The sequence below is a fragment of the Delphinus delphis genome, chromosome 8 (assembly GCF_949987515.2).
Source record: "Delphinus delphis chromosome 8, mDelDel1.2, whole genome shotgun sequence".
Taxonomy (NCBI): Eukaryota; Metazoa; Chordata; class Mammalia; order Artiodactyla; family Delphinidae; genus Delphinus; species Delphinus delphis.
In genome coordinates, this window is record NC_082690.1 from 72,159,602 (window position 1) to 72,187,516 (window position 27,915).

Genomic DNA, 27,915 nt, shown 5'->3' on the forward strand with positions numbered 1-27,915 from the left:
CAATATACAGAAATCAGTGTTTTTCATATGTACAAACAACAGCCAGTTAGGAGATATAATGGAAGAAAAGACTCCATTTATGATACCAACAAAGATAAAACACCCAGAATAAACCTATTAAGAAATGTGCAAAACTTTCAGATAAAAACTTTAAAGTGCTCCTGAAGAACACGAAAGTAGATTTGAAAAAAGGGGAAGACATAACATCTTTTTGATACAAAGACTCAACATTATGAACATGTCAGTTCTTAGGTTAATTTACAAATTTAACATGATCCAAATAAAACTGGCACTAGGCAAGTTAATTTTAAAGTTCATATGAGAAGGGAAATGAGCAAGAAAAGCGATGTGCCTCTGAAGAAGAACAAAGAAGAAGGACTAGATATATTAGATATTAAAATATATCACTAAGCCTCAGACATTAGAACTCTATGGTTTTGTCATGTAAGTAGAAAGACCAGTGGAACAAAATAGAAATTCCAGAAATAAAATTAAATACATATGGAATTTAGTTTGAATTAAAGGTGGTATCTCATTATTAGTGAGATGAAGATTTTAAAAAAAAATAAGTAGTCTTAATAGAGTTGGATAGCCATTTGGAAAAAGGTAGTTAGATTTATATCTCATATACATCAGAATAAGTGCTTATATAAATCAAAGATTTAAGTGTAGAAAATAAAACTATAAAAGCAACAGTTGACAGCATAAGTGAATTCCTTTATTGTCTTGGAATGGCCTTTCTAATTATGAATCAAAATCCAAGGGCCAGCTTTGGCAAGTGGGAGACCCTTCAGTCTGGCTCCTGTGTCCTTGTAACGTGCCCCCATCTGTTGGTTATCTGGGTGGTTCATTGTCATCAATAAATATCTGAATACTTACTAAGGGTGGAATAGCAGTTCTTAAACTTCAGATTGCATAAAAATCACCTTAGGGAGCTAGTTAAAAATGCAGATTACTGGATCTCACCTCCAGATACTCTGATTCTAGGGATGAGTAATCTGCATTTTATCTTTTTAAAATAGTTATTTATTATTTATTTATTTTTATTTTGGCTGTGCCGGGTCTTAGTTGTGGCATGCGGGCTTCTTAGTTGCTGCATGCAAACTCTTAGTTGTAACATACATGCAGGATCTAGTTCCCCGACTGGGAATCAAACCTGGGCCCCTGCATTGGGAGCATGGAGTCTTACCCAGTGGATCACCAGGGAAGTTCCTGCATTTTAAACATGTACCTCTGGTCAATGGATCATATTGGAGAAATTGTGTAGAGCAGTAAACTCTCTGCTGGTGAATAGACTTAGAAAACAAGTACCAAATACTCTTTATCCTGCAACTAAGGATATCAATGAGAGGTAAATTAACTCATACCATCCTACTTCAGCTGGTCAGACACACAAGGTAATTCCATCCTTGAAGCCAGGCCTAAGGTGGTTTGAGATTTCTTTGCCCTTAGACAACTTCCATCCCCTTAATCTTGGCAACATTTTCTTTATTCCAAGACAGCGGCTGAATTTCATTATCTAAAGTAAACTGTTTTATATGCTTAGAAAAGTTATGAGTATTTTCTCATTGATTCAAAATTTATGAATTAAAATTTCTGATAATTTGAAGGAGGGCTTAAAGCGTCTTAATTTTGCGGGGTGTGTGTGTAATTTTTAAAGTAGGCAATACATTCACATGGTTTAAAAAAACAAAGTGTAAGGGGCTTCCCTGGTGGCACAGTGGTTGAGAGTCCACCTGCCGATGCAGGGGACACCGGGTTGTGCCCCAGTCCTGGAAGATCCCACATGCCGCGGAGCGGCTGGGCCCGTGAGCCATGGCCGCTGAGCCTGCAAGTCCGGAGCCTGCGCTCCGCAATGGGAGAGGCCACAACAGTGAGAGGCCCGCGTACCGCAAAAAAAAGAAAAAAAAAAAAGTGTAAGAAAGTATATAGCAAAAAGTTCCATGACATTTTTGTACTTTATCAGTTCCCACTGCCCCTAATACCATCCTTCCTGAGTTTCTTTACTCACATATAAACAAATACAAATAAAAGTTCTTATTTTTCCTCTCTTTTATACAAAAGATACGTGCAATACACGTTTGTAGCTTGTATTTTTCCTTTACTAATATATTTTGGAGATTTTTCTGTATTAGTACATAGAGACCATCATTTTTTTTAGCAACTGCGCAGATTTCCATTATATAGGTATACCATAATTTATTTACCAGACCCCTGTTGATAGATATTTGGGTTATTTCTAGTGAACACTCATGTACACATACCACTATGTATCCATGTAAGATTATCTGTAGGATAAGTTCCCCACAATGAAACTGTTAAACCAAAGGATATATGTATTTGTAATTTTGGTAGATACTGCCACCTCCACAGAGGGTGATCAATACCCATTCCCACCAGCAGTAATTTCTCACAGCCTTGCTAATTATAAGTATCATCAAACTTTAGGAGTTTTGCCACTCTGTTAGATGGTATAATTGTGCAGGTTTAATATGTATTTCTCTTATTTTGAGTGAGGCTAAGTGTCTTTTCATGTATTTCAGTGATGGGTCGTATCCTTTAGGGCTAGGTTTTGTAACAGATCTTTTCTTCATAAGTAAAACTTCTAGTACAGGGCCATACTGAGAATTCAGTGAAAGCTTAGTTGAACTAAATTTAGCTGTTTCTTACTTTCTGGCATAACAATATGTTCCAGGCTCATCTTGTACTTTATACCCTGCCCTAGCCCTGGAATTAGCCATTTCTCTGAGGATTCCTGGTTCTTAATTTTAGTGTGAAATGATGTTGCAGACCAAGAGATGGCACTAGGTGTGCTCAGTACTCCTAGGATATATTTTCTTCTTGACACTTCCATAGGACAGAGATAGGAAATACATGCATGTCCATACACATATGCATGTACACACACATATATAAATATATATTCATACACATGCATATATGTGTACACATTATATATGTATGTTTAGAAATAATAAGTTCACACAGTTAGCACTAATTCCCATCCCTTTCCCCAAGTTTCTTACCTGCCTTCCATCATTTTCATGTTTGTATGTTCTTTTTTCCTAAGTGAGAACCCTGACTTCTAACAAATCAACACATGTACATATTTTGCTCAGTTCTATAATACAACTGAAATCGTCCAGAATTGCTTCACTCATTCAACTACAATACACTATAGCTTTTTTTTTTTTTTAAGTTCTTTACAAAGAAAACTGTTGATGTTTCTTTAAAAATCAGTCATAATCAGGGACTTCCCTGGCGGTCCAGTGGTTAAGACTCTGTGCTTCCAGTGTAGGGGGCGAGGGTTCGATCCCTGGTGGAGGAACTAAGATCCCATATGTTGTACTGTGCAGCCAAAAAAAAAAGTCATAATCAATTGAATTTACTGAATTAGATTTTTATTGTTCCATAAAGGATTAATTGGAGCAGCATAAAAATAGTTCCTTCATATAAATTTTAGAGCAATTCTTTTTAGAAATTCTTCTTAGGACTTCCCTGGTGGTCCAGTGGGTAAGACTCTGTGCTCCCAATGCAGGGGGCCCGGGTTCGATCCCTGGTCGGGAAACTAGATCCTGCATGCATGCCGCAGCTAAGAAGTCCGCATGCCTCAACTAAGTAGTCCGCATGCCACAACTAAGAAGCCCACATGCTGCAAGTAAGCATCCACATGCCGCAACTAAGAAGTCCACATGCTGCAAATAAAAGATCCCACATACTGCAATTAAGACCCGGTGCAGCCAAAAGAAAAAAAAATTCTTATAAAAAAAAAAGAGGGCTTCCCTGGTGGCGCAGTGGTTGAGAGTCCGCCTGCCGATGCGGGGGACACGGGTTCGTGCCCCAGTCTGGGGAGATCCCACGTGCCGCGGAGCGGCTGGGCCCGTGAGCTATGGCCGCTGGGCCTGCGCGTCCGGAGCCTGTGCTCCGCAACGGGAGAGGCCACAACAGTGAGAGGCCCACATACAGCAAAAAAAACCAAAAAAAAAAAGAAAGAAATTCTTCTTAGACCTTTGGTGAGGGTAGTATATTAGAGTTTAATTAAAAGTAGGAAATTTGGTACTTTTACAATAATGAAAAAGTTTTTACTGTAAATTATACTGTAAAAGATAGCTAACTAGTCTTTCTTGAAATAACATTAAAATGTACACATTAAATTGTATTCCATTCTAGATTCAAGGGCATTACCTTTGACTAGAATAACAATATGTACAATACTCTAAAAGAAAATATGAACTTTTAAATCTAAAACTTTGAATTTTCTTATAAAATCCTATAGGAATTAATATGAATGCTTATTCTTATGTATTATTTATATTAATGTTTCTAGCTTCTAATAAGTTATTGTTTACAGTTTTCTCTTTTTCTTTCAGATACAGGCATAGACCACCATGCTCTTCTAAAACAATTTGATCATCTAAATCACCTGAATCCTGAGAAGTTTGAATCTACAGATTTAGATATGCTAATCAAAGCGGTGAGACTCATTTCAAAATGTGTTGTCTTTGTTGTGCCTTTGAGGTTTTGTAATTTGACAAGTAAATTCCATGACGTGGTAGTATAACTTTTACATACTCTCTAGAATATCTTTAAAGGGAGATAGCTTAACCCTTATTAGTATAGATAATAATGTGGACATACAGGTCTGTAATCCCTTGCCAACAATTCCAAAATACTATAAAAATGGAAACCTGGCTTAAATTATAGTAAGGCTATTTATAGGTTTTATTTAGCTTACTTAGTGTATTTATAGATTTTGATAAGGAAGTACTAATCTGTTTGATTACAAACTCTTCTGGGGTGTTAAATGATATGGCATATATGCCGTATGTCTTTTCTAAAATCTAGAAAATTCTTAAACACATCCTGCCTCAGGGATTTTAGATTGTAATTTGTAGACCTCTCGTGTTGTACTGTATGAAGTTAGCAAATTAGATGTTCTAGCCTGGGTGTTACTAGATTTAGTTAAGTCGTTAGGAACTGTTCTAGTTCTCTATACTGTACAGATTTGATACAGTCCCTTCCTTTTTCTTCTTTTTAAAATAAATTTATATATTACTGCGTATAAGGAACTTCCTAAAGTTGAAGCTATCTTTGAAATTTTAGTTTCTTTGAATGCCTACATCTCTGAGAGTAATAATGACTAAAATAGAAGGGTAAAATTTAAAACAGAAGTCAAATATGTTTTGGCCCTCCTATGCTACCTTCTGTTAGAGAGTATGCTATATGCAAGAAAGCCTTTATTTATATTTTTCAAGCACATCTTCTTATTTAATTTAAAAATTGCATTATAGGCTACAAGTGATCTGGAACACTATGATAAAGCTCGACATGAAGAATTTAAAAAATATGAAATGATGAAAGAACATGAAAGGAGAGAATATTTAAAAACACTGAATGAAGAAAAGAGAAAAGAAGAAGAATCTAAATTTGAGGAAATGAAGAGAAAGCATGAAAGTCATCCCAAAGTTAATCATCCAGTAAGGATTATGACTTTGTAAAACCATAGTTAGATGAAGATACTTCTTTGTGCCAGATAGTAGAATTTTATAAGTTATTAGTACTTAAAATCTTGATTCTTAATTCTGCAAAGTTTTTCAATTTTATATTTTATTTTGAGCCTATATACATAGATTATAGTTTGTCTTGAGTGGTTTTTTTTAAATTGATTCACAGGGAAGCAAAGATCAACTAAAAGAAGTGTGGGAAGAGACTGATGGATTGGATCCTAATGACTTTGACCCCAAGACATTTTTCAAATTACATGGTAACAGATTTGATACAATATTAATATTTATATCTTTTGTTTGAAAAATTATAGATGCTTTACTCTTAATTGACTTCTGCCAAGGTTTGCTAATCGAGTCCTATTGATAGTAAACATTTAGAGTTTTCCTCTAGGGTAGTATAGTAGTCTTTATTGCTGGTCTGCAGTATAAAATACTTTAGGTCAGTAGCTATGTCTTTATACTTGCTTTTACTTTTGAGTCATTTTATGACTTATTACAAGTTTCTCTGTAAAATGAAGGCATTTCTGTGACTAGCTAGGTTATATCTAATGGACTTTATGCTGTAATATTAAAATTTACTTTTAGTCTTATAGCATATTGCTTCACTTTATATTTTGGTTAATATATATATTTTTCTAAATAAATATGTTGAATTATGAATAAGTAGTGAATTGTTATCAGTTGGACTGATCTGAGGCTTCATAAAAAAGGATACCTTTTTCTGTAGCATGTTGATACTTCGTGTTAAGTAATACTTTTGCAAACCATTAGTAATTAGTTGTATTTTAACTATCAATTTTCTAAGGCATTAAAATCAGTTTTTGCATTTGTAACTTTTAAACTTTAGATGTCAATAGTGATGGCTTCCTAGATGAGCAAGAATTAGAAGCCCTATTTACTAAAGAGGTAAATGAGTTCATTAAGTATTCAGTGGTTTTGCTCTGTCTTTTTTCCTTTTATTATCTTCCTTTCTTTTATGTTGGTTTTAAATTTTTCTTTTTAGTTGGAGAAAGTATATGACCCCAAAAATGAAGAGGATGATATGGTAGAAATGGAGGAAGAAAGGCTTAGAATGAGGGAACATGTAATGAATGAGGTATGTTTGAAAAGTTTATCTGTTACTTCTGTGGAGTTTTCAAGTTCTTGCAATAAATCTTATTGTAAAATGGAAAATAAATATATATAATATTTAATTGGATTTTGCATTTTTGATCCAGAACAGTCAGTAGGTTCCCTTAGTGTAAATAAAATTATTTTGTAACTGCTTTAAAATATTTTAAAATATTAAGATGCTGTTGCATATAAAAGAATGCTGTAAAGCATTCTTTTAGAAGTAAAAAATAATGTAGTCTATTATTTGATATTGTAAATGCTGTATTCGTTTTTGCTAAGAAATTAAAAAACTCAATACCTTAATGGTTTATAACAACAAGTATTTATTTCTTGTTCACATTACTAAGCTGAAAACTCTGAAATAGCTATCATAGGCAGGGTAACTTAAGCCCACTTTTTTGTTGTTTTGTTTTGTTTGTTTATTTGTTTTTGGCTGCACCACGTGGCTTGTGGGATCAGCTTTTGGGATCTTAGTTCCCTGACCAGGGATCGAACCAGGGCCCTTGGCAGTGAAAGCACAGAGTCCTAACCACTGGACCACCAGGGAATTCCCCAAGCCCACTGTTTTGCTTCAGTGATTTTCACCTGTTATTTGAGCTATTTATGGTAAATTGGGATTTTTGTTGAGTGCTGGCTACCAAGTAACAAATTAATTTGTTACTTTGGCCATCATAGAGTTCACTTTTGTAACTGAATTTGCCATAGTCTATAAGAGCCATTAAACAGGGTTTGGAAAGGTTGTCAACTTTAGCTTTGATTTAGTTAGTTGTTTGTTTTTAGGAAAACATTGTTGAGAGCATTTTTACTTAAACTCCTTTACTCTTGGCTAAAACAGTCTTCTTTCTGGAAAGATTGTTTTTCTTGCCCAAGCACTTGGCTTTGAAAGGTGTGGTGAGTAAGGAAAACAATACTAGTCTACCCAGTCATATCAGCAGACTCAAACTTGGTGATCTTTGGGGGTATCAGTTATTTTCAAATTTGAATTATATAGAAGAAAAAGTTATCTATTTTCTGATTCTAGGATAATGTTGAGTGTCCTGTTTTGATTTTTTCCCTCAGTTTCTCTGGATGTTAGGCTAGCCCTAATTGCTGTATATTTATGTAGTAGCATCTATTAGAAGAATTTCTAATATCTAAATAATGTGAAAGAGTTATTTTATTTTACATGTACACTTTCCTTTAATCAGGTTGATACTAACAAAGACCGATTGGTGACTCTAGAAGAGTTTTTGAAAGCTACAGAAAAAAAGGAATTCTTGGAGCCAGACAGCTGGGAGGTAATAGAACCTACGTTAAATGGGATGTATCGTTCAAGAAATTCTACATCAGTCTATTCTGCTTTTAACTTTTATTCGCCATTATGTTTGCATGTATAGTTTTACCATCTTGGCTTTTCATATGAAATTTCACTATAAAATAATGAACTTGATTTCTTGCAAAGCGGGGACAATTGATCTCTATTGGTAATCACATTGCATGTAATTGTGTCTTTCTAAAATCGTCCTTTTTTTCTTTTTGCGGTACGCGGGGCTCTCACTGTTGTGGCCTCTCCCGTTGCGGAGCACAGGCTCCGGACGCGCAGGCTCAGCGGCCATGGCTCACGGGCCCAGCCGTTCTGCGGCATGTGGGATCTTTCCGGACCGGGGCACGAACCCATGTCCCCTGTATCGGCAGGCGGACTCTCAACCACTGTGCCACCAGGGAAGCCCTAAAATCGTACTTTTTTTATGTGTAAAATATGTTCATTCTTGAAAATTAAAAATATGGATACAGTTAAAGTATGAATTAGAGGTTACATGTAATTCTACCATCCGGAGGTAGACACTTAAATTATGCATTGTGTTATGCCAGTTTGGAAATCGTTTGTATATTTAGTATATGCATATATAGCATACAGTGAATAAATAGTATACTGTCCCATTTTTAGCTTACATATACACATAAATTCATATCTATATATTTTTTAAATGGCTTCATATATTCACTATATAAATGACTTTGTATGTTTGTGAAATTCTGTTTTTTAAAAATATAACAATATTTCATGAACATTTCAATGCCATGTCTCAAAATCTCGATTTGAAAAATGACCACTTAGCATGCAGTTGTGTGGTTGTAACATAATTTATATAGCCTTTCTTCCAGATTCAGACATTATGGGTCAATTCTAATTTTTTTTTACTGTGATAAATAACATGATGATGACTATCCATTTGTTCATGCATTTGGGGGCATCTGTGATGATTTCCCTGGGATTAATTCCTAGGAATAGAACTATTCTCAAGTTTTATGAACATTTTTTAGTTTCTAAATATATCTGTCAAATTGCTCCTGAAAAGTATTTGAATTTATACCGTGGTTTACTGTGTATAAGTGAGTGCATACACATCTTGAACAGAATAGTTGAGCGGTACCAAACAAAGTAGATTGAAAAAAGAACATTGTCGACAGGTGCATGCCGCAGCTATCAGCGTGGACACCAGCGACAGGCATGAAATGCTAAGGCTGCTACTGCAGCCACCAAGAGGCCTGTGTGCAAGCACAGGTCACTATCCACACCACCCTGGGAGCCTGTGCAGCCCGCCACTGCCAGGGTCCGGTGATCCAGAGAAAACTTCCCCAGGAGAACACACAGCATGCCTCAGGCTATTGCAACGTCATGTCAGCCTCTGCCGCCGCAGGCTCACCCCGCATTCCATACCCCTCCCTCCCCACCGGCCTGAGTGAGCCAGAGCCCCCTAATCAGCTGCTACTTTAACCCCATCCTGGCTGGGCAAAGAACAGACGCCCTCAGGCGACCTGCATGCAGAGGCAGGGCCAAATCCAAAGCTGAACCCTAGGAGCTGTGTGAACAAAGAAGAGAAAGGGAAATTTCTCCCAGCAGCCTCAGGAGCAGCGGATTAAATCTCCACAATCAACTTGATGTACCCTGCATCTGTGGAATACCTGAATAGACAACGAATCATCCTAAAATTGAGCTGGTGGACTTTGGGAGCAACTGTAGACTTGGGGTTTGCTTTCTGCATCTAATTTATTTCTGGTTTTATGTTTATCTTAGTTTAGTAATTCGAGTTTATTATCATTGGTAGATTTGTTTATTGATTTGGTTGCTCGCTTCCTTTTTTTTTTATATAGATATTTTTTTCCTTTTTCTCTTTTTGTGAGTGTGTATGTGTATGCTTCTTTGTGTGACTTTGTCTGTATAGCTTTGCTTTTACCATTTGTCCTAGATAATCTGTCTGTCCGTTTTTTATGTTTGTTTTTTTTAGTATAGTTTTTATTGCTTGTTATCATTGGTGGATTTGTTATTTGGCTTGGTTGCTCTCTTCTTTGTTTCTTTCTTTTTTAATTACTTTTTAATTTATTTTATTTATTTAATATTTTTTTGCGGTATGCGGGCCTCTCACTGTTGTGGCCTCTCCCGTTGTGGAGCAACAGGCTCCAGATGCGCAGGCTCAGCGGCCATGGCTCACGGGCGCAGCCGCTCCGCGGCATGTGGGATCTTCCCGGGCCGGGGCACGAACCCGTGTCCCCTGCATCGGCAGGCAGACTCTCAACCATTGCGCCACCAGGGAAGCCCTAATTTATTTTATTTTTAATAATTTTTAAAAATTTTTTATTTTAATTATTTCCTTCCTTCCTTCCTCCCTCCCTCCCTCCCTTCCTTCCTTCCTACAGGTGTCAAGCCAGTGCCTCTGAGATAGGAGAGCTGAGTTCAGGACAGTTGGTCCACCAGAGACCTCCTGGCTTCACGTAATACCAAATGGGGAAAACTCTCCCAGAGATCTCCATCTCAACGCTAAGACCCAGCTCCACTAAACGACCAGCAAGCTACAGTTCTGGACACTGTATGCCAAACAACTAACAAGACAGGAACACAACCCCACCCATTAGCAGAGAGGCCGCCTAAAATCATAATAAGGTCACAGACATCCCAAAACACACCACCGGACGTCGTCCTACTCACCAGAAAGGCAAGATCCAGCCTCATCCACCAGAGCACAGGCACCAGTTCCCTTGACCAGAAAGGCTGCACAACCCACTGAACCAACCTTAGCTCCTGGGAGCAGACACCAAAAACAACAGGAACTACGAACCTGCAGCCTGCAAAAAGAAGACCCCAAACACAGTGAATTAAGCAAAATGAGAAGACAGAGAAACACACAGCAGATGAAGGAGCAAGGTAAAAACCCACCAGACCAAACAAATGAAGAGGAAATAGGCAGTCTACCTGAAAAAGAATTCAGAGTAATGATAGTAAAGATGATCCAAAATCTTGGAAATTGAATGGAGAAAATACAAAAACGTTTAACAAGGACCTAGAAGAACTGAAGAGAAAACAAACAGTGATGAACAACAAAATAACTTAAATTAAAAATTCTCTAGAGAGGGGCTTCCCTGGTGGCACAGTGGTTGAGGGTCCACCTGCTCATGCAGGGGGCACAGGTTCGTGCCCCGGTCCAGGAGGATCCCACGTGCCATGGAGTGGCTGGGCCCGTGAGCCATGGCCGCTGAGCCTGCATGTCTGGAGCCTGTGCTCTGCAATGGGAGAGGCCACAGCAGTGAGAGGCCCGCGTACCGCAAAAAAAAAAAAAAAAAAATTCTCTAGAAGGAATCAGTAGCAGAATAACTGAGGCAGAAGAACAGATAAGTGACCTGGAAAATAAAATAGCGGAAATAACTACCACAGAGCAGAATAAAGAAAAAAGAATGAAAACAATTGAGGACCGTCTCAGAAACCTCTGGGACGGCATTAAATGCACTAACATTCAAATTATAGGGGTCCCAGTAGAAGAAGAGAAAAAGAAAGGGACTGAGAAAATATTTGAAGAGATTATAGTTGAAAACTTCCCTAATATGGGAAAGGAAATAGTCAATCAAGTCCAGGAAGCACAGAGAGTCCAATACAGGATAAATCCAAGGAGGAACATGCCAACACACATATTAATCAAACGATCAAAATTTAAATACAAAGAAAAAATATTAAAAACAGTAAGGGAAAGCAACAAATAACATATAAGGGAATCCCCATAAAGTTAACAGCTGATCTTTAAGGAGGAGCTCTGCAAGCCAGAAGGGAGTAGCAGGACATATTTAAAGTGATGAAAGGGAAAAACCTACAACCAACATTACGCTACCCAGCCAGGAACTCATTCAGATTCGACGGAGAAATTAAAACCTTTACAGACAAGCAAAAGCTAAGAGAATTCAGCACCGCCAAACCAGCTTTACAACAAATACTAAAGGAACTTCTCTAGGCTGGAAACACAAGAGAAGGAAAAGACCTACAATAACAAACGCAAAACCATTAAGAAAATGGTAATAAGAACATACATATTGAAAACTACCGTAAACGTAAATGGATTAAATGCTCCAACCAAAAGACATAGACTGGCTGAATGGATACAAAGACAAGACCTGTATATATGCTGTCTACAAGAGACCCACTTCAGACCTAGGGACACATAAAGACTGAAAGTGAAGGGATGGTAAAAGATATTCCATGCAAATGGAAATCAAAAGAAAGCTGGAGTAGCAATTCTCATGTCATAAAACAGACCTTAAAATAAAGACTATTACAAGAGACAAAGAGGGACACTACAAAATGATCAAGGGATCAATCCAAGAGGAAGATATAACAATTGTAAATATTTATGCACCCAACATAGGAGCACCTCAATACATAAGGCAAATGCTAACAGCCATTAAAGGGGAAATCAACAGTAACACCACCATAGTAGGGGGCTTTAACACCCCACTTTCACCAATGGACAGATCATCGAAATTGAAAATAAATAAGGAAACACAAGCTTGAAATGATACATTAAACAAGATGGACTTAATCACTATTTATAGGACATTCCATCCAAAAACAACAGATTACACTTTCTTCTCCAGTGCTCGTAGAACATTCTCCAGGATAGATCATATCTTGGGTCACAAATCAAGCCTTGGTAAATTTAAGAAAATTGAAATTGTATCAGGTATCTTTTCCGACCACAATGCTATGAGACTAGATATCAATTACAGGAAAAAATGTAAAAAGTACAAACACATGGAGGCTAAACAATACACTACTAAAGAACCAAGATATCACTGAAGAAATCAAAGAGGAAATCAAACAATACCTAGAGACAAATGACAATGAAAACACGATGACCCAAAACCTATGGGACGCAGCAAAAGCAGTTCTAAGAGGGAAGTTTATAGCAATACAATCCTACCTCAAGAAACAAGAAACATCTCAAATAAAGCAACCTAACCTTACACCTAAAGCAGTTCGAGAAAGAATAACAATAAAACCCAAAGTTAGCAGAAGGAAAGAAATCATAAACATCAGATCAGAAATAAATGAAAAAGAAATGAAGGAAACAGTAGGAAAGATCAAGAAAACTAAAAGCTGTTTCTTTGAGAAGATAAACAAAATTGATAAACCATTAGCCAGACTCATCAAGAAAAAAAGGGAGAAGACTCAAATCAATAGAATTAGAAATGAAAAAGGAGAAGTAACAACTGACACTGCAGAAATAGAAAGGATCATGAGAGATTACTATAAGAAACTATATGCCAATAAAATGGACAACCTGGAAGAAATGGACAAATTCTTAGAAGAGCACAACCTTCCGAGACTGAACCAGGAAGATAGAAAATATAAACAGTCCAATCACAAGCACTGAAATTGAGGCTGTGATTAAAAATCTTCCAACAAACAAAAGCCCAAGACCAGATGGCTTCACAGGCGAATTCTATCAAACATTTAGAGAAGAGTTAACAACTATCCTTCTCAAACTCTTCCAAAATATAGCAGAGGGAGGAACACTCCCAAACTCATTCTACGAGGCCACCATCACCCTGATATCAAAACCAGACAAAGATGTCAGAAAGAAAGAAAACTACAGGCCAATATCACTGATGAACATAGATGCAAAAATCCTCAACAAAATACTAGCAAACAGAACGCAACAGCACATTAAAAGGATCATACACCATGATCAAGTGGGGTTTATCCCCGGAATACAAGGATTCTTCAATATACACAAATCAATCAATGTGATAAAATATATTAACAACTTGAAGGAGATAAACCATATGATCATCTCAATAGTTGCAGAAAAAGCATTTGACAAAATTCAACACCCATTTATGGTAAAAACCCTCCAGAAAGTAAGCAGAGAGGGAACTTACCTTAACATAATAATGGCCATATATTACAAACCCACAGCCAACATGCCCCGGTCCGGGAGGATCCCGCATGCCGCGGAGCGGCTGGGCCCGTGAGCCATGGCCGCTGAGCCTGCGCATCTGGGGCCTGTGCTCCCTAAGGGGAGAGGCCACAACAGTGAGAGCCCCGTGTACCGCAAAAAAAAAAAAAAAAAAGAATGACATTAGAATATTCCCTAACACCATACACAAAAATAAACTCAAAATGGATTAAAGACCTAAATGTAAGGCCAGGTACTATAAAACTCTTAGAGGAAAACATAGGCAGAACACACTATGACATAAATCACAGGAAGATCCTTTTTGACCCACCTCCTAGAGAAATGGAAATAAAAACAAAAATAAATGGGACCTAAATGAAAATTAAAAGCTTTTTCACAGCAAAGGAAACCATAAACAAGACGAAAGACAGCCCTCAGAATGGGAGAAAATGTTTGCAAATGAAGCAACTGACAAAGGATTAATCTCCAAAATTTACAAGCAGCTCACGCAGCTCAATATCAAAAAAAACAAACAACCCAATCCAAACATGGACAGAAGACATAAATAGACATTTCTCCAAAGAAGATATACAGATTGCCAACAAACACATGAAAGGATGCTCAACATCACTAATCATTAGAGAAATGCAAATCAAAACTATAATGAGGTATCACCTCACACCAGTCAGAATGGCCATCATCAAAAAATTTACAAACAGTAAATGCTGGAGTGGGTGTGCAGAAAAGGGAACCTTCTTGCACTGTTGGTGGGAATGTAAATTGATACAGCCACTTTGGAGAACAGTATGGAGGTTCCTTCAAAAACTAAAAATAGAAATACCATAAAAAAAAAAAAAAAAAAGAAATACCATAAGACCCAGCAATCCCACTACTAGACATATACCCTGAGAAAACCATAATTCAAAAAGAGTCATGTACCACAATATTCTTTGCAGCTCTATTTACAACAGCCAGGACATGGAAGCAACCTAAGTGTCTATTGACAAATGAATGGATAAATAAGATGTGGCACATATATACAATGGAATATTACTCAGCCATAAAAGGAAACGAAATTGAGTTATTTGTAGTGAGGTGGATGGACCTAGAGTCTGTCATACAGAGTGAACTAAGAAAGAGAAAAACATATACCGTATGCTAACACACATATGTGGAATCTAAAAAAAATATATATGGTTCTGAAGAACCCAGGGGCAGGACAGGAATAAAGACACAGACGTAGAGAATGGACTTGAGGACACGGGGGTGGGGGAAGAGTAAGCTGGGACGAAGTGAGAGAGTGACGTAGACATATATACACTACCAAATGTAAAATAGATAGCTAGTGGGAAGCAGCCGCATAGCACAGGGAGATCAGCTCGGTGCTAGAGGGCTGGGATAGGGAGGGTGGTAGGGAGACACAAGAGGGAGGAGATATGGAGATATATGTATATGTATAGCTGATTCACTTTGTTATAAAGCAGAAAATAACACACCATTGTAAAGCAATTATACTCCAATAAAGATGTTAAAAAAAAAAAGAACATTGTCCTTTCCTATATAAAATAAAAATATTACCTTTTAAATTAGTTTGAGATAGGGTGGCCAACTGTCCTGGTTTACCCGGACTGTGGAGTTTCCCAGGATGCGGAACTTTTCAGTGTTACAACCTGGACAATCCTGGACAAATTGGGACGATTGGTCATCTTAGTTTGAGGTTAAAGAAATCAGCTTCTTTTTTGTTGTAAGTTTTTGTCTAACGTTTGAACTATTTCTGGACATTGGTGAAGAAAAAGAATGCTAAGATTATTTGAACATGAATTCCCTTGAGTGCTTCTGGTGAACTGGATCAATAGATAATTATATACCTTTTTCACTTCGGCATAATTTCAGATTTACAAAAAAGTTGCAAGTATGAACAAGGAATTCCTGAATACCTTTCACCCAGATTTCCCATTTTACTACATTTGCTTTCTCCCTCCTTTTCTCTCTTTCTCTATTTTTAATCTGTGTGTGTGTGTTTATATATAACATCTATAATTATTTTTGAGAGTAAGTTGCACACGATGCTGCTTTAACCTTAAATACTTGAGTGTGTATTTTTTGCAAACAAAGATTTATCTTACATAATCACAATAAGATTATCAATGCTACACACACAATGCTATTCTCTAATCTCTAGATTTTATTGAGATTTTTGTCAATTTTTCCTGTATTGGTCTTTATAGCAAAAGAAAATCCAAGATCATGCATTGGATTTAGTTGTAATGTCTTTCTAGTCTACTTTAATCTGAAACAGTTCCTGAGTCTTTGTATCTCATAGCATTGATATTTCTAAAAATTACAGACCAGTTATTTTGTAGAATGTCCCTCATTTTGAATTTGTCTGGTGTTTCCTTATGATTCCTACTTTTGATAGGAATATCACTGAAGTGATGCTAAGTGCATCATATCAAGAATCATATGCTGCTGATTATTTCCATAACTGGCAATGTTAACTTTGCTTATTTGGTTAAGGTGGTGTCTACCAGGTTTTCCCACTGTAAAATTACTATTTTACCTTTTGTAATTTGAAAAGTATCTTGTCTATCCCACCATACTGCTAGAATCAGAAGTCAGCTTAAAAAAAAAATCACTCAACATCATATCAAAAGTATTTCCAAATACTATTTGTAAGAATTGTTTTAAAAACTATGGAGGTGCTTAACTGTTTTCTGAGGGTTAGACATATAGGTTATTTCCAGTCTTTTATTGTTATTTAAAAAGATAGTGCTGCTATAAACACATTTTTATATAAAGTTTTTATGTGTTCAGGGTTATTTTCTAAGATAAATTCTCAATGTAGCATTACCAGGACCAAGGGAATATTTTTAAGGTTGTTGATATACTTCGTAAAAGTGCTTTTCAGAAGAATTGTACCAATTTACATTTCCACCAATAAAAAATGAGATTGCTCTACTGTTTAAAAAGGTATTTTCTTTGGGGATATACTTTGAGACTCATTATCTACGGGGTTTAGCATGCATTGATGAATCTAGCCAGAATAAATTGTTACTGTGACTGTTGACAAATGGTGATTTTCTAATCATCATTCCTTAGTTGGCTTTCCGCTGTAGGTGGAAAAAGCCAATATTCCCTTTGACTTTCCACTGTAGCTGTTCCTTCCCCCTTCTCTAGTTGTTTATATCAATGTAGACTCTTGGCTTCTTATTTTATTCAGTAAACTTGAATTCTTACTGTCATTTGTTTTCAATGCTCAAATTGTCCCTGATTTGGCTAGTAGGAGTTTCCTCAGACTGGCTTTTGTGTCCTTCAGGCATGTCCCTATCATTCTTTGAGGACTTCCTTACTTTTTAGCGTAATAAGGTGTCCAAGGCTCATCTTGTTCTTTCTCTGCCCTACCTCTGGACTCAGACATTTTTCTGAGGAGCACTGGTTCCTTTTAGTGGAGATCAATATTACAGTCCAGGATCTGGACACTGGATTTGCTCCTTGCTACTGGAGTGCCATTGCGTCTAGGTCTTATCAAGTAACAGAGTTGAGGAATTAAAAAAAAATATATATATATAAAATATATATTTATAGTATGTGTATATATATATATGCATGCATGCACATATGTATATAGACACATCTATACATTTATATTCATTTTTATATTTTAGCTATCAAGAGGTATTAAAACTCATGAGTTCATACTGATATCTCCTTAAATTTCAATCTAACGCTTGTACTTGCAATACATTCTTTTTCTTTTTCCATATTTCATACAAAGCCTGGCTCTCATTTTCCACAATAATATTGTATTTATTTGTTCAATCCTAAGATGTACGAAGAGTTTCAGAATTGCTAATCGATGCCTCTGCAAAGCCAGACTTTAATATTTTTTACAGTTTTTTTTGTTGTTTTAGCCTAAGGGCATATAGTCCAAATGCTGTGATCAAAAGTTTCTGGGGGGGCTTCCCTGGTGGCGTAGTGGTTGAGAGTCCGCCTGCCGATGCAGGGGACACGGGTTCGTGCCCCGGTGTGGGAGGAGGAGCGGCTGGGCCCGTGAGCCATGGCCGCTGAGCCTGCGCGTCCGGACGGAGCCTGTGCTCCGCAACAGGAGAGGCCGCAGCGGTGAGAGGCCCGCGTACCGCAAAAAAAAAAAAGTTTCTTGGGTTAGTTCTTTTCTCCTGCCCCCTTCTGTGGATTGTTTTATTCACTTAAAATAAAAGTATTATTTGTTTCTATTTGTATTCAATTTGGAGAGGTTTTCTGTCCTCGTGGATTTTTATTTATTTTCTTTTTTTCTTTGAGTATGTGAAACATTGATATGTTTCCAACAATCAAATCTGTGCAAAAAAAGGCATATTCAAAGGAGTGTGATTTTTTTTTTCCCACATTGTCTTTGTCCTTTCCACCCAGTTCTCCCCTTACTCTGTAGGTAACCAGTCTTATTAGTTTCTGGATTTTCCTTCCTGTTATATCTTTTGCCCAAATAAGTGCAAGTGTGTATATTCTTATTTCCCTTTCTTTCTTACCCAAAAGATATAATACTATAGATATTCTTTTGTACTTCGCTAAGCATAGAATTTTAAAGCTGAATCAGACCTTTTTGTTTTCTTTCTAAGGTTTTTCTTTTCTCATTTCTTTGTCTTTTAGACATTGGATCAACAACAGTTCTTCACAGAGGAAGAACTGAAGGAATATGAAAATCTTATCTCCATACAAGAAACTGAACTTAAGAAAAAGGCAGATGAGCTTCAGAAACAAAAAGAAGAGCTACAACGTCAGCATGACCAACTTGAGGCTCAGAAGCTGGAATACCATCAGGTGATATTTTGTAAAAAGGCTTGTGGCATTAAAAAGGATTTTAGGGGCTTTGCTACAAGCCTGTGTTTTTGTAATATATTTTAATTAGCTGTCGTATTTTAAATTTTAGTATTTTTTAAACTGCATTTTTTTAAACTTCCTTGTTGAATATTAATCTAAATTATAGAACGTAAATATCCCATTTTGGAAAACAATTTTCAGTTTGTTGTGCATTGTCAATGGTCATACATATCAGAGAAAATCAAATAACGCTTACTTTTAAGGCATTCTTTTTCCATTCACTAGGTTTTACAGCAGATGGAACAAAAAAAATTACAACAAGAAATTTCCCCATCAGTGCCTGGTGGAGAATCAAAGATCCAGCCACGTATGTAATTTTGTTTATTTGTTTGTTTGAGGAAATTAAAAAATTGAATAAATAGAAATTCACATTTATTACAAATATAATTTCAAGTCATTAATATCTGTGCTATTTTCTGTTTATTTGTGGAAATAGAGCAATTTGTGTTACAGAAAAATGAAAAAGCCTCTCAAATTTGTATACATCAGTACATTTCAAAAGCTATATAATTTGATAGCCATATGCATGGTGAAATGATTTTTTTCAGTATTATTCATAATTCTTCCTAATCAGTTATTGATACTATCACAGAATATGTTTTTTAATTGTAATCAGTGATTAACTAAACATAGTTAAAAAGCAAATACTCAGTATATCTAAGTATAAAAGAATATTCAGAATAAAGGAAGATACCTTTAAAATGAGGGCTTTTTTTTTTTTTTGAACAGGCATTTAAAGTCCAAAGTCCGCCAGAACTTAGAATAAAATTGTTACATCATCATGTGTGTCATCTTTTTACCTCCCTTCCTTTTCCTCTGCTCAGTAAATATTTTAAAGCATATATGGAATAAAGGAAGATACTTTTTAAATGAGAACGTATTTTTTTTTTTTTTGGACACAGATGTTTAAGGATTGAAGTCTACCAGAACCAGGAAGGAAACAAACTCAATACCTGCTCTCATTTTCATACCTCTTTTCTTTTTCCTTTGTTCTCCTTTAGTGATTTAATTAAGTGGCTTTATGCCATAATTTAATGAAACTATTAGTACCTATTTAAGTGAGAAAGCGCCACCCACTGCTTTTAAAATAAATTGTTTTCTCTTATTCATAAAGGTAAATACTCTTTTATGGGTGCTTATCATCCCCTCTCTCAATAAAAGCTCTTTGATATTAATAATTCTTCTCCTGAGAAGACCATAGTATTCCCCAGTGTGTGTTGGTAACTTTTTCCTACTTTCAGCAATCTTAACTGCTAGAAATTCTTCAACCAAACAGCTCTTGCTACCACTTAAGTTCATTTTTCATTTACAATTTTGCTTTATACTCTATCATTCAAGATCAGGTTTTGCTACATATAGCAGAAAACCCAAAGATAATTGTGGTTTAAACTGAATAAGAACTTCTGCCTTTTACATAGAAGAAATCTGGAAGTAGGTGATGTACAGGTTCCTATCTTTCTCCTCTGCTCTCCCCAGTGCATAGTTTTTATTCTCGAGTTATTTCATTCTCAGGGTCCAAGATGGCTCTTGGACGCAGTGGGGAAGGGCAACAAAAGGAATGTCCCCCAGTTGAATCAGCTTCCTTGATGCAGTTTTCCCAGAGAACCACATAGCGTTTGAATTTACATCTCATTGGCCAGAGCTGTGTCACATGGCCATCTAGCTGCTAGGGAAGCTGAGAAATCCATTTGGCAATGGGACAGGCTAAAAGTTAGGATTCTTTTAGGAAGGTTTCCCTTTAAGAAGGGAAGAGGGAATGTTTGGTAGGCAACTTACAGCTTTAATTTAAACAGCCTTTTGGTTACCTAAATATCTATGTACATTCTTCCAAAACAGAAACCGCTCACTTCCCTCACCTCAAAAGGAAACCACCAAAACCCAATCTATTATTGCATGTAGTTCAAAGCCCATGACATCTGAGTATAGTCCCCTCCATCAGGTTAGGATGTGGTTTTTTTATGTTCTGGTCATCTGCAAACTAAAAAGCAACATGTCTGCCCCCTGAACACCATATGCATAATGGGATAGATACAGGATAACTGCAATAAAATCAACCTTTTAGAAAAGGGGAAAACAGGAAACAGAGCAGTCATCTTTCCATAACAATTAAAAAAATACTGCTTGGCAAAAATAGCAAGGTCTCTCTGCTCTGTCCATAAATATATTCTTTGGTTTTTCTATTAGGCAACCCCTGCTTCACCTTTCTAGGAGGAACTCCCTTGTCTAATGTCCTCAGGGGCCCTTGGCATTGCCCTCTAGGATGTTTTTATTGCCCATTAACCTTCAAGGACGCAAGTGGGCATTGGGAAGTGTCCTCTTCTGGAAGGCTGGACAGTCTTCGCACTTCACTTCCTGTTATTGTGGGTTTGGGGCCTTGGGATTGTTTCAGATAGTTACAGGCTGTTTCAGGCCAGGTTTAGGGTTTTTGTTTGTTTTTGTTTCGTTTTGCTTTTTGGCAAAACAGTTCCCTCAAAAGTTGTACGTTTCTGGTCTGTTTTCTTCAATTATTACCAGGAGAAACCACAGAGATCTTGTCAAGACATATTTAACAAAGAACCTCATCTTTTGCTTGCTGGCCTCTGTGTTCTTTTCTCCTGTTGGGTCTTAAATGAATGGTACCCACTTGGGATTGTTTTAAACTATAGGCTTGGATGGGATAACAGCAGTCTTAATCTGATCTTTTTCCTTAGGATGGCTCCCATTATTTGGCAGAAAATTCTTAAGGGAAGGTTCTTGGAAAGGTTGTGAAAGCTTTAGCGCTTCCTCAGAACCTTTACTTATAACTGTTTCAGTTTAGAGTACAGTAGTACAGTAAGTGACTTTTTCAATTCTTCAGGGCTCCAGATTTGGGACTTTATCAATTTATTTGGTAGATAGAGAGCAGTTCTCTCGGCAAAGCTATATTGCCTTCCCTCTCTGCAGACTTGCTTACCTTAGCCGGAGCCACATCTCTCCTGTAGCACTTTTCTGAAAGAGGCAAGGCGCAGCCCACACATGCTAGCATTCTGAAATTCTACCACCATTTTCTCTGATACCTTAACCTCAGTTGGCATGAAGTATCACTGCCCCAAACCCTACCTTCTTAACTAAGCCAATTCCATTTTTTCAGATCCTTTTACTTGCTGCACCTTACTTCTAGCTACCAAATTCTGTATAGGTTAAGATTCTTCATTGTAAGTAATAGAATCATCTTCAGCTACTAAACAGAATGGGATTGATGGGGGGGGGAGCAGTATAGATAGATAGCTCACAGAATCTTTGGGAGGGCTGAAAGAACGGAACTTAGGCTGAGCTTCTAGGAACTGCATCATGAGACTGGGCTGCCAAAGAAGCTGCTGCTTTTGGAACCATCAAGAAGCTGCCTGCTAAATCAGGAAGCCACCTGCCATATTAGGAAGTCATGAAGTTGCCAGCTCCAGAACCACACCACCTCTGCCTTGCTTTGTGTCAGCAAAAATGGATATTTCATGTCCTGCTTCTCTCCCCATGTAATTCAGTTCTGAGTAAAAGTTTCAAGTGAGTACATCTGATTGTTTGGACCAATCATATCTGGAACCCTAGCTGCAAGGGAGGTTGGGAAATAATATTTAATTTCCTACCCCTGTAGTACAGGAATGCATGTTTAAAGCTGTTGAGTGAACAAATCCACTGTAATACCTCAAAAATTTACACTGTTTCTTTTAACATTAATAATTTTTAAAACTCTTAGTTCTCATTTTACAAATTTTAAAATAATCATTGCATACTCTTCCAAACACTTCAGATTTTTTTCCTTAAATCATGGATCCCAAAATTAAATAGAGGAATCTAGAAAAGTTCTGCTTGTATGTAGCTTAAAAAAACCCACAGAAATCACTCAGGAGACTAATGCTATGTTTCTTTAGAGATAGAAAAGAATTCCTATCTCTGTTGTTTAAATTGTAGCAAATATTTTTAAATGCTCTGGGATATCCTTTTGTTGATGACTCTATCTGTAAGCGTTATTGTGATAAGACAGGGATTCACCTAGGATAAATTTTTTTAGATGGTGGACTAGGGTCAAATCAGAAAGTAATTGGAGACAATAATATTGTACTTTTATGAAATGTGACAAATATCAATACAACAGCAGTCATATTATAATATATTAAATATATCAAAGTAACACATCTTGCACCTTAAATTTACACAGTGGTATATGTCAAATATATTCAAGTAAAAAAATAGTAATTGGAGGAGAACTTAGAGAAATTTTTTAAAATGCTCTTTTGGCATGAGTAGATAACGGACGGATATTAATGTAGACATACCTCACAGTTTCCAGCAAATTATTAATTTATATTATTAAAAAAAGAATTGTTGGCCTAAGATTATTTATGGGCATAAGGAATCCCAGTTCTTATGAGTATTGGGCATTTATGAGTAAAGATTGTTTCTTAAAGAGTTGCTAATAGTATTTTTTCCAGCTCTGTTAGAAAGTATTCATCCTGTGTTTGATTTATCCCATTCTTCTTCATATTCTTAGATATTAAGAAGTCTTTGGTCTAGTTGACTTAGTGGTATGTATAAGTAATTTGGAACTTTGTTTCTCATATTAATTTTCATGAAGCATGTACATTTTATAGTATACTTAGATATATATAATTAAAGTTATATTTTAAAAGACAGTGGTCCTCTAGAATAGTTGATGCTCACTAAAGGAAACTGCAATTTAGAAGCAGTGGTAAAAAATCCTTTGAGATATGGCTCTACTTTTTTTTTTTTAACCAAGATTTGTTTACAATGGCATTTTTTTCATGCTAATTGAACAGATTTGTATTACCATAAGCCTAAATGCAAATCTGTTTTTCCCATGAGGAAAAATATAAAGGAAATTTTAATATTTGTGATAATGCGACTTTTAAGTCTAGCTAATAAAAGAGGGGGTAAGAAATGTATTTCCTTTAGGGAGAAATATTGACAAGTCTAGTTCTGGTTAGTGCCTAAAGTTTAATTTTTGTTTTATAGCTGTGCAATAAATCGAGAAGAAATTGATAAAGAGGCAGAGTTAGATGATGACCTTCATCATTTTCATGCAAGATTTTTGTCGCCTGAAAAAGCTGCTAGAGAAGATCATCTTTACCCTTAACCACTGGTGTCTCAACTTGATACTTGAATAATTCATTTGTTTTTTGTTGGAATTGAGAAACTAAGGTGTATTAGGTAAAATGCAGAGTTCCTATAGGTGATACAATGGAAGACTCTAATTACAGCTTGTTTTCAAGGTATGAGATTTGAAGGAAATTGGATCTTTTCCTTGCTTTTTGTTTTTTTTAACACAATATCATTAGCAGGATTTCAGTCTTTCCCTACCCATGTTTTAATTAGTTAATTAATCAATTAATTAATTAAAATCCAACAATTTAGATCTAATAGGTGACTTCAGTTTTTAAAATTTCATATTGAACTATAGTTAATTAACAATATTATGTTAGTGTACAGTAAAGTGATTCATATATATTTATATGTGTATATATACTTTTCAGATTCTTTTTCATTATAGATTATAAGATATTGAATATAGTTCCCTGTGCTATACAGTAAATCCTTGCTGTTTATCTATTTTGTACATAGTGTTGTATCTTTTAATCCCATATTCCTAGTTTATCCCTCTATCCCCCTTTTCCCTTTGATAACCACGTTTGTTTTCTATGTCTGTGAGCCTGTTTCTGTTTCGTGAATAAATTTATTTGTATTATTTTTTAGATTTCACATATAAGTGATATCATATAATATTTTCTCTGACTTGTTTCACTTAGAATGATAATCTCTAGGTCCATCCATGTTGCTGCAAATGGCAATATTTCATTCTTTTTTTATGACTGAGTAATATTCTATTGTAGTGTGTGTGTGTGTGTGTGTGTGTGTGTGTGTGTGTGTGTGTGTGTGTGTGTATACCACATCTTCTTTATCCATTCATCTGTTAATGGACACCTAGGTTGCTTGGCTATTATAAATAGTGATGCCAAAAATCTTGGCTGTCTGTGCACCAATGCCAGAAAGAAATACGGAGACAGAGTTTTGGAGAAACAAGAAAAATGGCCTTAATCTTTGCCTGACAAAGGGAAAAACACAGCAGGCTAGTGCCTCCAGAACTGTGCCCCCCCCCTTCCCTGGGGAATAAGGAAAGGTTATATAGCCTGGGGCTTGAAGTCTGGGGTAGGTGATAAGGCTCAAAGTAATTAAGGTCTTGCATTTCTTTTCTTCTGCAAATTCATGGCCAAAGCTGGCATCAGGCAGCTCAGCAACCGGGTCTGATGGCCCTGAAGTTATCAGCCCATGATGTTCTTTTTGAAATGAAGAGTGCTACAAGGGAGTGTGGGGGAGAAGAAATGCTAGGTGCAAAGGGTAATTCATATGGAATCAAGAGTAATCAGCTTTGTGAAGGACAGGTCTAGCTACAAGTGTTTGTTAGTAGTAACTGCTAAAGAATAACCAAGATTGCTTAACTCTTTCAGGCCTGTTTATGTTGTTTCCCCAGCCTGTTCATTGTTTCCTTATTTTCCTTGTTTATCAGAAAAGAAAAGTCTCATTTCTATTTTGTTTTGTAAATTTATTTACTTATCTTGTCTGCGTTGGGTCTCTGTTGCTGCATGCAGGCTTTCTCTAATTGCGGCGAGTGGGGGCTACTCTTCGTTGCAGTGTGCGGGCTTGTCATTGCAGTGGCTTCTCTTTTTGCAGAGCACAGGCTCTAGGCACGTGGGCTTCAGTAGTTATGGCACACGGGCTCAGTAGTTGTGGCTCGCGGGCTCTAGAGTGCAGACTCAGTAGTTGTGGTGCACGGGCTTAGTTGCTCTGCGGCATGTGGGATCTTCCCAGACCAGGGCTTAAATCCGTGTCCCCCGCATTGGCAGGCAGATCTTTAACCACCAGGGAATTCCCTCATTTCTATTTTTGCTGCAACAAGTTCCCCACTGCTAGTTCATTCCCTCCATATCAATGGAGGAAGGGAGAAGGGCATCATTCTTGTCTGGCTGAGGACAAAGCTTCAGTTTTGCTCCATTTGATAAAACACCAGCTGTCCAGCCCAGGGGCCCATCTATTTCCTACTTCAATAGTGCTATAATTTATTTATTTAATTATTTCATAAAAAAAAATTTTATTGGAGTATAGTTGACTTACAGTGTTGTGTTAGTTTCAGGTGTACAGCAAAGTGAATCAGTTATATACATATACATATATCCACTCTTTTTTAGATTCTTTTCCCATATAGGCCATTACAGAGTACCGAGTGGAGTTCCCTGTGCTATACAGTAGGTCCTTATTAGTTATCTATTTTATATATAGTGGTGTGTATATGTCAATCCCAATCTCCCAATTTATCCCTCCCTCCACTTACCCCTGATAACCATAGTTTGTTTTCTATATCTGTAAATATTTCTGTTTTGTAGATAAGTTCATTTGTACCCTTTTTTTAGATCCCACATATAAGTGATAATCATATATTTGCCTTTCTCTCTCTGACTTACTTCGCTTAGTATGACAATCTCTAGGTGCATCCATGTTGCTGCATATGGCATTATTTTGTTCTTTTTTATGGCTGAGTAGTTAGTTATGCATTAGTAACCTTGCTTAAAAAAATTCAAGAACTGAGCCAGAACAAGCAGCAGCAGCAAGTGGTGAAGACACCAAATTGAAAATTTTGGATTTATGGTTACCAGCACTACCAAACTGTTTATTGAGATAAAAGCAAAGCAAAACAAAACCAATAAAACCTTTTATTTAATTTCAGAAATTCAGGGATTTTTCCAAATATTGCCTATAGAGTTATGTAGAAAAAAATTTACATTTCACGTTTACAGATATCTACAGTTTTCACAAATTAAGTTTATATTTTAATTGATATTAGTCATGTTCTTAATGATAATGCCATGTACCATCTTGGTTGTCAGTCGGCCCTTGACAGTGTATTTTTACTTATAGGCTCACCCTTCCAGTTGCCTTCCAAGCTCTGCCTGCCTGTTAACAAGTTGTTTTGTTTTGTTTTTTAACAATTTTTTAACTAGTTTTGATTATAATTTGTTTACAATCTATTGTAAGCAATAGATATGACTTTTGCTGTGCAAATTTTCTTACCTGTTTTTTTTGGCCACGCCACACAGCTTGTGGGATCCTAGTTCCCCCACCAGGGATCAAATCCAGGCCCGTGGCAGTGAAAGTCCTAACCACTGGACTGCCAGGGAATTCCTGCTCCTTTTTTTTTTTCTCCTTTTGTTTTATCCTTAGTAATAAGTATGTTTCCTAAGACTGTCCAGGATTATGAATATATATCTTGCAGTTAAAGTGTTAAAATATTTCATTTTAGGGCTTACCTAGTGGCGCAGTAGTTGAGAGTCCGCCTGCTGATGCAGGGGACACAGGTTCGTGCCCCGGTCCGGGAGGATCCCACATGCCGCGGAGCGGCTGGGCCCGTGGGCCGTGGCCGCTGGGCCTGCGCGTCCGGAGCCTGTGCTCTGCAACGGGAGAGGCCATAACAGTGACAGGCCCGCGTACCGCAAAAAAAAAAAAAAAAAATTTCATTTTACAATTCTTATAATTTTGCTACTCCATGAAATTTTTTAATGAATAATGATTTTAAAGTTATAACTTGTCTGAGTGTTTTAAAAATAAGGGAGGAAAAACTAAAATTCCATCTACTAGCTCTCTTTGCCATCTCCCATGAATCATTGTATTAAAATGTTATTTTTTAATTTTAGTCCATTTAACATCTCCTTTTTAGTGATATGAAAATATGTGTCATTTAATTAAATCCTCACCCTCACTTTAGATTCCCTGTGTATGGAGTAAGTAACACATGTACGGCTTATGCCATTCTATATTCGTTTTGTACCATGTGACTTTACCTATTTTGCTGTCCACTATTACTCTTCACTTGTCAAAGTGATTTGAGTTTGCTTTACTTTTGAACTTTATCCTTTCTTTTCTTGGTGTTGCTACTTCATAAATATGTCCTTATTAGAGTAGTGATGTATTATAGATTATTTCTTTTTTGAGACATATTTGCCATGCCCCTTAATGTTTTAAACATTTTTATGGTAGTATTGAAGCATTTTCCTCAAACGCAACAATTTAAAACTCCTATATCTTTGTGTAGTGATTCCTTCTTGTTCTATAGCATTGAGTAATGTGTATTAGAATTTGTATTTTAACTTTTTCCTGACCAAATCTCAGTTCTAATCCTGTATTCATTTCTTGTTTCC

General features: G+C 36.6%; 1 protein-coding gene across 4 annotated transcripts in view; it reads left to right on the plus strand.

The window, feature by feature from the left end:
* NUCB2 (nucleobindin 2) overlaps positions 1-24,410 on the plus strand; it is a 49,340-nt gene extending 24,930 nt beyond the window's left edge. The window contains exons 6-15 of one of the 4 annotated variants that reach the window (XR_009520395.1): positions 4,371-4,474; positions 5,292-5,477; positions 5,674-5,764; positions 6,355-6,413; positions 6,511-6,603; positions 7,808-7,897; positions 18,467-18,637; positions 18,923-19,004; positions 19,600-22,213; positions 23,684-24,408. Coding sequence is in view for 3 of the 4 variants with exons in the window: in XM_060018565.1 (XP_059874548.1) it covers positions 4,371-4,474; positions 5,292-5,477; positions 5,674-5,764; positions 6,355-6,413; positions 6,511-6,603; positions 7,808-7,897; positions 18,467-18,637; positions 18,923-19,004; positions 19,600-19,607 (884 nt within the window). In the remaining variant the exon portion in view is untranslated. The other 3 variants (XM_060018565.1, XM_060018563.1, XM_060018566.1) reach the window with 3 other exon arrangements.
* Positions 24,411-27,915: the final 3,505 nt, after the last annotated feature.